This window comes from Betta splendens, chromosome 4 (genome assembly GCF_900634795.4).
Source record: "Betta splendens chromosome 4, fBetSpl5.4, whole genome shotgun sequence".
NCBI lineage: Eukaryota > Metazoa > Chordata > Actinopteri > Anabantiformes > Osphronemidae > Betta > Betta splendens.
In genome coordinates, this window is record NC_040884.2 from 7,356,532 (window position 1) to 7,370,018 (window position 13,487).

The following is a 13,487-nucleotide window of genomic DNA, read 5'->3' on the forward strand; positions in this document are numbered from 1 at the left end:
TAAGCAGTTTGTGACTGTAGTTGTAATGTATAGTTTTGTGCTTAATGCGTTGAGAAAATGAGAAGTGATTCACATAAATGTATCATTTCAGAATAAAAATAACACAAAAATAACACAAAAAAATTTAACTTCATAATGTTACATTGTGAAGAAGGCAGGTGGTGGTTTGATCAGAAACTGCTTATCAGTGACTGCTTGGTGCTACAGAGATTTACTTCCCATCTGTTGGTCTCTCAGGCCCAACAGAACCATACTGTCAACAGGGAGCTGTAAATTAACTACAGAGGCGAATGAGGGAGGGCTGAGACAAGAGTGTAAGAAAATAGGAGAAAGGAAAAGAGGAGAGAGAGAGAGAGATAGAGAGAGAGAGAGAGAGAGAGAGAGAGAGAGAGAGAGAGAGAGAGAGAGAGAGAGAGAGAGAGAGAGAGAGAGATGCATAAAACCAAAGCTGGAGTTCTATTTACATGGTTACATGGTGTGTTTGTGCTCTAGCAGCTGCATGTCTGCTGTGCTGGATTACTCATTCCACATCACAGTACATCCCTACATCATTAGCGACTGGCTTCTCATGTGGCAGCTGCTTGGCTTTGAAAAACGTCCAGCTGTGAGCCGGACCGGCGCGTCAGTGCTTACTGTGGCCTGTGAATGCCCTCTGGTGGGCTGAGAAAAAACTTTTGACATTTAACGCGCGCAGAATCAAATTAAAGCGTGGCTTTGCTCGCCGCTGTTCAGCCAGGGCTTCCGGTGCGAGGAGGACGGCGCCCGTTCAACCTGAGGGGATTTAAATCTTTAAAGGTGTGAGGTGTCAGCCGCTTGCTCTCATTGTGCCACTGCATGAATAATTCTCAAGGAAAAATCTGTTCTAATCATCCCTCTTCTTGCCTCACGCCTCCAGCTGCATTCTGATGCCTGGCATGAGATCACCTGCTGAATTTAAACAACAGACAGCTCACAGCCACGAACAAATAAATACTTAAGAGGCCAGACACTCAGACAGCAGTTCTCAGCAGCTCCGCTAGAGGTCACAGACATGACGCTGAAGCCTCACATCGCTGCTGTGTTGGATATTGATGACAAAGCTGTTTGCTTACCCAGCATCCTTCTCCCTATCTGTCATACTACTTCCTCCTGGAGCAATATGTAAGTCATACAGCTGCAGCATTGGTGCCCTGCGGTTTAGGGGGGGGAGTAGTATTCTTCCACATGTTGTTCATGCACATATTTGCGATGTTGGGCTTATATTAGCCTCACAAAGCAATTGTGTGTTTTATATTGATGATCTCATAAAACCCAACACATTATTAAAATGTATTATAGGGCAAAAAGGCAAATCAGAGAAATCCAAGGTTCCCTGCTGAGCTCATCCGACTTGAAAGTATCAGTGGCTGAAAGAAATCCTGTGGCACTACAAAGGAATTATTTCTTCAAATAAGCTAACAGCATTGAGCTGTCAGAACACAGCACAATCATCTTTGATATTTAAATGTGGAGCTTTGAAAAACTGGGGAGTGGATTCGAGGGCGCACATTCATCCTCCTCAGCGTGTAAAGACTTTAATGTCCAGTGAAGAACAGCTAGTTTCAGTGTCTGAGCACTTACAGTAGCACAATAAACAGGATCCTCCTTCCTTCCTTCCTTCCTTCCTTCCTTCCTTCCTTCCTTCCTTCCTTCCTTCCTTCCTTCCTTTGTCTGCTTAACCTGCTTACCAATGTGCTTTAATGAAAGTGCAGTATTTTGAGACAGACGCTGGCAGAGCACGTGTCTAGATCAATAAATGATGGATTTCTTAATCAGCGCTCAGACTCAGTTTGACTAACCGAGTGCTGCTTATGTCTCTGTCTGTTTTCAGAGGCCACATACAATAAACAAGCTTCCTTCGAGAAAAAAAGATTAGCCTCAAAGGCCATTTCAAGATGTTGCTGCTCTACAGTATACACATGCAAACATACATGTGTGCATCATGCTAACTGTGTGCGCCCTCACTGTACGTGTGCGCTGGTAAATAAACGAGCCGTCATGTGGTGTTGAATGGGAGGAGCAGAGGCCGTTTTTCACAGGGTTCCCTCAGGAGACGTAGCTGGCGACAGTGAAGCAGGGCATGAGCCCAGAGATGCATGGGAGCAGCATTTAAGGCCGTAATAATGAAGGACTGTGGAACAAAGGAACGAGGACATCTAGATAATATGCTGCTGTGAGATCAAATATAAGAGACGCTTTACAGTTTAACCACAAAATGATTCGTCAGTCCACAGTTTTTAGTCTGAGCCAAATGTGTGTGAATGTGCAGTTAGGAGTTAGCAAAATACAACGGAAGAATAAAAATAACACGGTACATGCTTGATTGAACTGATCAGCGATCAATCAAAACAATCAGATCAATCAAAGTTTCAAGCATTTCACTGCAGCACCCTTGAACTTTCCCATCCATTCAATGCCATCATTTTGGACCCCGGGGCAACATTTAGTCAAAACCCGACTCCATCATCACACAGGAAGTCATGACCGCTCCCCGTCTCTCTGACGCTCATCAGTAGTGTCGGTTTGCAGTATTTTGCCATCCATGCGCAGGGAGAACGAGGCAGCAAGCGAAGAGCAACAGGGACAGCGAGCCAGAAATACAGCAATATGATGTTTATCATTTAACGAGGGGCCCTTCAACCTAAACACACGTCATAACGCAAATACAGCAGCTGTGATCACAATAAAACATCAGCAGCGAGCGTGAGAACCAACATTATGACAGGTTCTCCCCTCAACACACATTAACGCTCAACAACACGCCTCCTCCATTCTGTGTGTTGTTTGACAGACACTTGGTTTTGTGCTACAGAAATTGGCTTTTCAGCGTGTTATCATTAATAATTCATTAATGACAAACCGCTCTGACATTTACACTGCACTGGGTGTCTGTCTGACACTGGCAGGGAGACAATAATGATGGAGAGCGAGGTTCGCAGAGAGAGAGAGAGAGAGAGAGACAGAGAGCGAGAGAGAGACAGATTCCTGCCCAGTTGTGCGTCGATTTAATTAGAACAGGTCAGAGGTAAAACAAAGTCAAAGCCTCAGTAGTAAAATATTGATGGAGGCAGATGTGATGGCCTTTACATAAATCTTACATTGACCTCTGACTGAGCCTCACTGACTTATCAGAACAGTATGAAAGAAAGCAAATAGTTAAACGTGGCATTAGGCAAAACTTGAATGAATCAGCAGACAGGGTGTTGATACGTTTGGACCTTGCTGTCCAGCTGCGTCTTCGTCTCTGAAGCATCAGTCTCACAGCTTCACACAGACAGACGCTGCCTTGGTCTGAGTCACGATCCAGCAGGTCGGGAATAAAGCGATGTGTGAGGTCCTGAGGGCAACGGAGCGCAGATACTCGCAGAGATCTGAGGCGCGATGGGCGACGAGCGACGAGCACGGAGAAGCAGGCAGGAAGTGCAACCAGACTCACCGTTTGCCTCCTTCAGCAGAACGGGTTCATCAAAGACGCTTAGAGACGAAAAAGAAACAAGCAACGACGCAAAGAAGGAGCGAACGCACAACCACATCACCTGTTTGCACCATTTGGACCATTCAGGTTTAAAATCCTGTCTGCGCTTTGACCCACCAACAAATACCTGGTCACTCACAGCAATGCTGTTTCGGTCGTATGATCAAACCAACTTCACAGAATCAGTGTGAATCCTCAAAGATTTAGTCCCTTCTAACAGCTGCTGAGATTTTTCCTTCTGCAGACTGAACTAGGACCAGCAGAAGTGTTAATCCTAGAGCCACTAGCGATATTAAGGCCACTCGGCTGAAAATAATGATTTGGTTATGGCCCTACCACACATTCAGAATCTGCAAATTTCAATTAAAACAAAAACCCTGAACCAAAACCAAACAAATGTGTTTTCTGCTCTTTGTTCTTGCTAGTGGGAGATAAATATTGAGGCTTATGACTGGTGTTTACAGAATCAAAACACTTGCTCTGCTATAAACAGGCAATTTTCCAACTACAGCTGTGAGCTGTGGAATGGAGTAGAGGCTTATGGACGGCCGGCGGCACAGCCAGCGTGTTCCAGTCAGGGTGTGATCAGAAAAGGCACGAATTACACAGTGTGTCCAAGTCAGAGAAAACACCCCCACGGTGAGCACACACACACACACACACACACACACACACACACACACACACACACACACACACACACACACACACACACACACACACACACACACACACACGCAATACCTGTGAAGTATTACACGAATCAGTCAGTGTCTTCAGTGTGCAGCTCCTTACAAATGACAGCATCACAACGAAGATACACAAACACTGTATCTGACTCTGATCCAGCGAGAGGCACCTGCAGCGAAAGCTCCTGATGTGAAGTGGGCAATTCTAAACACAGAGAGGTAAAGACACGCATTCGGGTGTGATGCCGTTGAGCAAAGACGAGGCCCGATTCCTCCACGTCGTCTCATTCTGCCTCGTGCCTCACGCTCACGTTACGTAGTCTGAGCCCCTTCTAAACTTTGCTCATTTCCACATCTACTTGTTAAATGACTCATGCAGTTCGCATATGCTTCCATTAATTAGTGTAACTACTCTGGCCGCCTCCAACGTCTGATTTGCATCATTTTATTTCCCTGTGACTCCCACGTAGCCAGCAGGTCTTCCCTTAGTGATGTCTGACCACGTACGTGCACAGGTAGTTGTTTCTTTCCATTATACAAAGTGCTCCATACAATTCCTTAAAGATGCAGGCACTAAGAAGACTAATGTAAATTAACTAGATGAGCCACATAGCAGTGATTCTCCCAGAAAAACCCTCATCTTCATCAAATTACAATTTAAAGGAGGGACGAAGCCAACGATCAGGAGCTGACCGTTTTCAGTGCTTTGTGGAGAATCACTGTTAAACCCACAGAACTTCAAAGTGTCTTAATATTTCAAAACCTGCCAGATATAAAAGGTCTTAGGTTTAGAAATTGGCTACTACACAATCCACAGTCGTCTTCCTTCTTCAAACACAAATCACAGAGCATCGCGGCCGAGTCCCGAGCATTGGAGTAGCCTCCGACATGAGTGATCAGTATCTACTCCTGTTGCAGTTGAGCTGTGGATTGGTTCAGGCTGATTACTGCTATTAGGGCCTCGCTAACGCCAAGCCTGAACACTGTTATTTCACCAGGCCCCTCCGGAAGCGTTCCCTAATCCAGACTGCCATGTGTCAAATGCTACAGACGTGACAAAAGGCACAAACACAGAAAACGCCGCCGACGAGCTTGTGAAAGCAGCGTTTGTTGTGTCAGGATGTGACTTTCATTTGATCTCCTTCAGAAGCGCTGTGAATAACAAAAGCAGAGGCGAAGCAGGCGGCTTGCGGATGCCGTCCACCACGCGAAGAGGTGGAAATGAAACACGCTTGTTCTGTTTGGGACCCAAAATGTGGCTCTGCGGAGCTTTTGCTGGTGGCGCCTGAAGGTGGAATTATATACCGCGTTCATATCGTTGCCAGTGCTCACAGAAGCCACTTTTAAATAACGTATCTGGTTCCCACTGGTCTGGAATCAGCCAAGCTTCCTCTGAAAACAGAAGCAGGTGCAGAGTTTGGCTCAGGTGCAGCTCATTTCCGTTCTCCTGTCAGGCGGCCGTGGGTTTGCTGCTAAGTGGCCCTGAGAGTTGGATGTTCATGGTTGTAACACATTCTGACTCACTCCGGTCTTTGTCAGACCTGACGTGTTTTATTGTAATAATTATATTAGGCAGGGCAGAGGACACTCATCTAGTCCATGACCGAACGTCTCTACAGGAAGGATGATCCAATAATCCGCCACACCAACCCCACTGTCACACGGATTTAAATGTCACATTCAGGCTCTCATTCAAAAGGAATCCTCTTATTTCTAATTCATGGTTCGTTCCTTGCCCTGCGCTCATTGTGCGCCCCCCTCTCCGCCTCCCACCCCCGCCCCCCCGCTAATGTCACGCTCCCTTAAGCCCCTCTCTTTAGCCATGGACGTGCTTCAGGACGGGATGTGGCATCCTGTGCCTGTTGTGAGGCGAGGTGGGGGGGGGCACAGGGGGTGTGAACGCCACTGAGTCCCAGCTTCAGCAGAGAAACCGAGGGGAGCTTTACCACCATAATCACCTAGAAATTCCACATCGCCGCGGGGCAGGAAACTGGGGACAAATACACACACAGGCGCAGGTGAAAGCACTTTCCAATTCTCTATCACAAACTCCCCTGCTCCTAATTCGTGATGAGATCTACAGGAATATTGCTCCGGAGCTTTTTAAGCGAGGAGCGATGAGCACGACACTTGGCTTAAACGCGCGTGCTTCGCTCCAGGCGTCTCCGAGCAGCTTGGAGACCTGCAGTCGGCTGCGGCGCGTCGGTGGAAGCTCACGCTGAACTCACGCGGCACTGAACCTGAATGCAACGCGGACGCTCTCCGAGGCCACTCGAGCCGATTCTTGTGCAACTAATGGCCCGGTCTGTAACACGACGCAGCGGCAGCAGGTGCGCGTTGATGCTGACGGTGCTACTGGGCCTCTGACAAAGGGCCGCTCTCACAGGACCAGGCGGCGCCGTCCTACTTTCACTGGTTGCACATTTGTAGCAGAAGTTTGACATTATGGAAACAGCCTTTGCTCCTCGTCGGATACAATCGCTGACCCAAATCCAATGTTTGTTTCCACAATGCTGGTAATTTCAGTGGAGCTCCCTGTCTCTCCGCTGCCCACTGTGTAAATAAGTAGCTCGGATAAAGCAGAGGAACATTTTTCACACAGGAGACATCTCTGTGACTCAAGCCAAAAGAGCCATTTGTCTATTTGACAATACTTGATGTGTAAATGTGCCTTCTGATTCTTTCTGGGGGTATCTTTAAAAGAGAAATCTGCAGGCAACTCTAATATCAAACGTGTTCTTAAAATGATTAATCTACATTTTAATTAGATGCCTCAGGTGTCTTACTTCACAATAAACAGTATCTCAGCACCATTAAACAGCACTACAAACAATGTGTCACAGCAACTAAATCAATTACTTTCAGCAATTTACTTGTAGCTGTATCTGCATAAATCTGCCCAGCTAAAAGTCGGAGCCATATTAATTTACCCCAGTTGCCTCAACGTGTCAGTTTAGTGGCACAGAGGTTTCATTTCTACAAAACAGGTTGGTGAATACAAATAAAATGCAGGGCTCAACTTCAGTACAATGCAGCTATTCCTACTTTATATGCTGTGTTATTCTTCAGTGCTGACACATTGTCATATTGGTGATATACTGACTGTATGTATGTGGTGCAGATACTCACTCCCACTCCTTCCGTCGTGCTTGTGGTGTGCTGTGTATCTTGTGTGCCTGGTGGGCTTTCACTATGTCCTTCTGCTCTATCAGGCCACCGCGGCGTCTCTTGATCACATTGGGACTGACCGCCAGATCTCCATCTGCCCCTGGGATCCCGCCTCCAACGTCAAAACTCGAAGCCACATCCAGGGTGAGGCCGAGACGGTTTGGGTGCAAGGGAGGTGCGCAGTCCGACCCCTGTGGGAGGTAGAGGGTGTCGTAGCTGGCTGACAGACTTTGGGGCTCCAGGAGGGAGTGGGCCTCAGAGTACAGGCCGGACCCTCCAGCCAGTCCTGTGCGATGCTTCTGCCAGCTCTCGCAGTCCACCGGGGACGGGTAAAGGACGTGCCGCCTGGGGGTGCTGCTGCCACACACTGCCCCCAGGCCCAAAGCCAGGCCTTCCACGGGGCGCTCCGGTCCTGCTGAGGGTCCTGCTGAGGGTCTACGTGGCCCCACGGCATTGTGGTCCCCTGTCAGAGACTGAGAGCTGACCGAACAGGAGCCCAGTTCCAACATGGTGGCAAAGCCGCCCGGGATCTCAGCATAGTGCTGTAGAAGGAAGGAGAAGCAGAGGAGGAGAAAGGAAGACAAAAAGAAAATGTTGATGCTGCCATTTAAACTGTTTCTGCTTAACTTTTATCTTAAAACACCGAGCTTCACAATTACTACAATTACTTTAAAATATGACCCATCCATAGAGCATCAGAAGCAATTAGATAAGACAGAACACACCACTCAAACAAATAATCATATAATACGCCGATGTGCTTAATAGCGCAATTAGGATTTTGAGAGGAACAACAGGGAGAGTAATTTTCAAATCGTCTTTGCGTGTGTCTGGCAGGAGGAGCAGACAAAAACCATTCAGCCGTCCTGAAATCCATCTGACTGCTTAAACACCTTTCATTAGGCTGCTGCCACTGAGTGGTCATGCTGATGTAACTCAGCCACTAATGACACTTGAATTGATGTCGGTGACATGACTGCACCTCTGTTTCGAGTGATCCTGGTTAACCACTAAATTTTCAGAAACACAAAAAGAAGCAGAATCGAAGGACTCGCCAAAAATAAAACAAATGCAGCTACGGTCCTTATTGATTAGAAGCCAGTACTTTGCATGAACCTGAGCACTAAGGCATTTACAATCTGCCTATATTTATGATTGACAGTTCCCATTTCTTATGACGCCTAATGTTCTCCCTGTGCAGGATCGACGACACACAATGATGCGCTGCAGGTATGTTAGTGAAGAGCAATTGCTCCCTATTTAAACTCCGGCTGCTTAATGAGCACTGTAAGGATGGAGTCCTACCCTCTTTCTGTTAAGCCCCATTTAACTGAAGGCTCTAAAATGAAATGTACAAAGTGAAGTATAGGTCAAGGATATGTAGGTACAGTAGATGTTTTGACCCTATAGCAGAGCCTAGTCTGGAAAATGAAAAAAAGAGAGAAACTGACTGAGCCCATGTTTTCAAAGTGTCTGAATGGTAGTTATCTGATATTTCATTTCCAGCACATGGACTTAGGTGCAGTTATATAATACAATTCAAACAAATATTAAGATAAAATGTCCAACCACCCAAACCTGTGTGGGTTGTTCACATTTGAAAAGACTGTCTGTTTTATATTCATGGGAGTTTCCCACATCATTTACTGCGAGTTAGAGTCAAAAAAGTTTCAAGAAAGGGCTAAAAAGACAAAGCAATTAGTGTCATTAGACAAAGATAGTGGCTAAAAGTCATTTATGTCTAATTCTCCTCTCAGATGTGGCCATTATTAAAACCCCCATGCCATAAACCCAGCAACATACCTCGACCACAAAGCTCTAAAAAAACACCCACACTACACAGAGTCAAACATCAAACTGTGTCCACATGTCTCCAGACTCCACTGTGGCTGCTCCACGCAATTATCCAAACCATATCCATTGAAGTTGACTGTGGTTTGGTCAAATTCTCCCAATTAGCTTTCAGTGGCTTGTTGTTGATTAGCCTTAGTCTCTGAGCTTTTACTTTTAGACAGTAATTATCTCAAAACACAAACATCTCATGTGTTCACGCTCACAATTACGCGGCGACTTCTCAGTCATTAGCTGATAGGATAAAAAGAGGCAAAATAATGGGAGCGTCTGCAAGAACCGGATCGCAGTATTAGAGGGGCCAAATGATTATTTTATGCTTTTAGCTGGACGGCCAGGTGTCTGCAGGGCTGCTAATGAGGAGTGAAGCAGAGGCTGTGGCAGGCGAGAAACCTTTTCACATCTGCTGGTCCATGCCACGAGCTGATTACGCGTCGTATTTCACCCGTCTCTGCCCGAGCTGGATCTCAGCCCAGTGAGTGTCCAAACATGTGTCAGAAAGCGTTATATCACCTGCACCTACAGTAATAGACACCGGCTTAGGAAGGGAAGCAGGTGTTAATGGTAAAATACCGAACAAGCCAGTAAGGAGCGCGGTGCTGATCTTTGTTTTGTTGTGTCCAGGCCAAGATGACAGATGATATAAGGAAAATCTCTTATTTATATGCTGCATCAAAGACAGAGCTCCAAGTCCTGATGTTGCATAAACAGAGGGCGCTGAGCATTGTTCTGCACCCACAGTTGACTCCACGTGGGCCAAAGTTGTCGCTCCTTCACTCGCTTTTGTTCCCACTACATGTACTGTTCGCTTTGTACAAACAAAAACAAAAAAGCCGTGAAAATCGAGGCAAACCCAGCCGCTCGGTCAACAACACGAGACCCCGACACTTTAAAAGGCTGCGCACATCAAACCCAATGGACATATGTGCGATAAGTGAGAATCCTTTCAATGAAAAGTCTCATTTTCTTCGGCTCAGTAAGCATCTCATTTTGAGCGCAGGCTCTCTGTGAAACACAGCCAATGAATATTTCTATCCTGAATAATACAGAGTGCAATACACGGTGCCAGCAACTCGGTTAAATTTATAGCTTTCTATTACCCACTGTGGGGCATTTCAGTAATCAAACCGAGGAAGCAAATATGCAAAAGTATATTACACATTTCTGGCTGTAGCATCTGAAGTAGGTCCTGGTAATAAAGACGGAGAGAAAAGACCACATTCACAGCATTATGGTCAAGCTTTTACTTTCTGCAGCTGATACTTTGTTTATTTATGATTCTGAAAATCCAACATGTTTATTGAGGTGCTATGGTTTAGATAACACATCAGACAGTTTTAACACCTCTACTGTATCTCTGTTGATATTATGGCGCTTTATACTTGACGTTCAATTGTTATTTCACAATTTTTTGACGTGCACTACCAATAGGATATTTTATGCTATGACAATAACACCCCAATCCCCTGCAGGGTTCATTAAAGTTTCATATAATCATTATGCAACTATTATGCCATAAACACCAAACTGATTTACTTCTTTAAAGCCAGAGTAGGAGACGTGTGACGGTAAAAACAGAGACAGTAACTAAACATGCGCTTTAGCTTTTGACTTACATTTGCTTAGTAGATGAGTGTTTATTTGCAATGAAGTAGCACTGACTACAGAACAACAGAGCTGTCATGTTTAACTTCTAACTCATTATCAAAGCTTCTTTGTGCTTGGTTTCTTTAATAACTAACTATTCACTCAGTTTTTTGGTCTTTTACTGCAGCCAGGTGCATCCTGGCAGACGGGGAGCAGGCGCTTCTGAAAGGAATCCCACAGTGGGGCTGTGATGACCTTCGTGAAAAGCCTCCCACACCACACCATTGACACACCAGTAACGATCAGGACCGCTAATGAGTCCACCTTACTACTACAGGTGCAGTCACTGGGAGGTAAAGTATGGCCCCAGGGGAACAGCCCTCTGATGTGATGTATTATAGATGTGGCAGGTTGCAGGCTAAACTTACGTGAGAATGCATGAACATGAAATTCATAAAACAGGAAATATGAAGTAGATGACCTACTACTATGTAAAAAAAGAACATCAATCATTACCTACAGTACTGTTTTTGTCCTGTACTCAGTACAACACACTCTCAAGCTCACAAAGGGGTGAATATTTGCTTTAGATACATACATCACATGTTTAGTTTATGACCTAAAGCCAGTGCATCAGGTCCTGTACAGTGACATAGTATAATAGCATATATAACAATGCAGGGTCCCTGTGCAGCATAATGATCAGCACAAGATGGCTGTTTATACAGAAAAAGGCAAATCATAGTTTACTGTTTGGAGTGTTTATTTCACATATATGATATATGATATAAGATATGCCTCAAATTTGACAACACACGAGTTTGTGCAGTTGCAAAGACAGGATGGAAGTGTGCGCAAACTCTAGAACACAAGACAAAATCGGCTCCAAACGGTTGATGATGTTCACTTTGTCAGCTGCTGTGTTATGTCAGTGACAACCTGCAGTATATTAATGTACCCAATGTGGCTGCAGAAAAATATAGTGAACACCACCAGTTTTATACAAGTGGTCGCAAGAACTACCGCAGAAACAGAAAGCTTGATCAGTTCGTGCTCATTGGAGCTCCCCACCACTTGTAGGAACCTGAGAAACCTCAGAAACTCAATAAAAATGTCCAGTATCTAAATCTGCCATCGCTGTTTAACTGGATCTGATCATACCAATTAGAAGCATTATTGTGCAATGGCTTAGAACTGATAAGAGTATGGACATCTGAACAAACTAGGTTGGAATCATCGCACATCTCTGGGTCACATGGTACTAAAGCTAATACGTTCGCCATAAGAAGCAGTTCAAGAGGTGCAGTAAGGTTCATTGTTGTGCAGGCGACAGGCACTAATTTATACACCATGAAAACAAATTTGCACCCCTTCCAAGGAGTGTGGCGCTATTCATTCAGGACAATCAGATCACTCGACAAGAAAAGATGAACTAAGGACTATAGCAGGAAATTATAGCCAAACTAGATTGGGGGTGGTAAGTGCGAAGTATTAATGTGATGAAATAATTAACAAGGCACTCCAGAGAGGCAGGACTGATCTAAGCAATGGCCAATTTGCTCACATACAAAAAAAAATTAATCTGTTTATTTTGTTCTAGCACACGGCACAAGTGTCCTTTAAGCTGTGCTTTAAGAAAACAATGTTTAACTCCAAGAGCCTGATTTTTGTAACACAAATACTGAACAGTCAAGCTCTCTCTTCACTGACACAATACCACGAAACAACCAGGCTGAACAGTGAATGATACGAGCAAGTGGCAGCCTTTCTGCTTTTCAAACAGCATTACCATCAATAGCACATACTCTCTGTTCACTGCACCCTCTGTTCACTGCATCAGTTGCCTTGATTTGGTTGCTTTTAATTAATCCCTCATTGCTTCAGGTAATGACTGCTGCCTTGCCCAGCCTCTGAGAGTGAGATCTCTTTTCCAGCACTTCAAATTGGATCATTATCTGGTTTAGACCCACCTATTAATTAACAGAACCTACTTTAACTCTGCATCCATATGGCTCTGAAAACCTGCTCTGTCACTCTGAGCAACACTCCCAATACCCTGCGTATGAAGATTTGAAAGTTCGGCGATGGGCTCTGCTGTCCCCTCAGCCTGTGGCACTGGTGAAAGCCAGAGTCAAGCAGAGATCAGTGCTCTGGCATAGTCACTAATTTGGATAATTAAGTATTCAACAAGCCAAAGCTGAGTTTAAAGCACTTGTTTAGAAAGACACCGCTTCTTCCCTCAAATCTCATTTGAGGGAACGCTGAGCAGTTTTGCTTTGCAGACAAACAAAAGACAAAACATATTATTTCAATTCTGGTCAAACCCTTGTGATGATTGATTCTAGACAGAAACGTCAAAACTCTGCACTTGTCTGCCTCATCGATCCACACTGCCAATGAAAACTGAAGAAAAATGCCACATTGTGATTTTCGACACACAGACGTCGTCTGTCAATAAAGATGTAATTATCGGTCAGGCACACAGCGATAGGGCTCTAAAGAACACCTGTGTGTGTGAAATGTCCAATTCCTTACCTACAAAGCAGGAACTCCTTTCCATTTCGTTCACCTTTCCACGGAAAATGAAGATGTGGTAGCAGAGTCGTCGGCAGGAGCTCACTACTACCGCCTGTCAGCTGTCAGTGCCGAGAGAAAGGGGGAGAGAGAGAGCGAGAGAGAGAGAGAGAGAGAGACGTGCT

At 45.2% G+C, this 13,487-nt stretch overlaps 1 protein-coding gene across 8 annotated transcripts in view; it reads right to left on the reverse strand.

The window, feature by feature from the left end:
- LOC114854617 (voltage-dependent R-type calcium channel subunit alpha-1E) overlaps positions 1-13,472 on the reverse strand; it is a 53,734-nt gene extending 40,262 nt beyond the window's left edge. For 7 of the 8 annotated variants that reach the window (XM_041070328.2, XM_029149203.3, XM_029149205.3 and 4 more), the window contains exons 1-2: positions 13,324-13,470; positions 7,312-7,892 (exon numbers count right to left, since the gene is read on the reverse strand). In XM_041070328.2, the coding sequence (XP_040926262.1) occupies positions 7,312-7,859 (548 nt within the window). In that variant the 5' untranslated portion in view covers positions 7,860-7,892; positions 13,324-13,470. Of the gene's footprint in view, positions 1-7,311; positions 7,893-13,323 lie in introns of all 8 variants that reach the window. The other variant, XR_005897540.2, reaches the window with a different exon arrangement.
- Between the last annotated feature and the right edge of the window lie 15 nt (positions 13,473-13,487).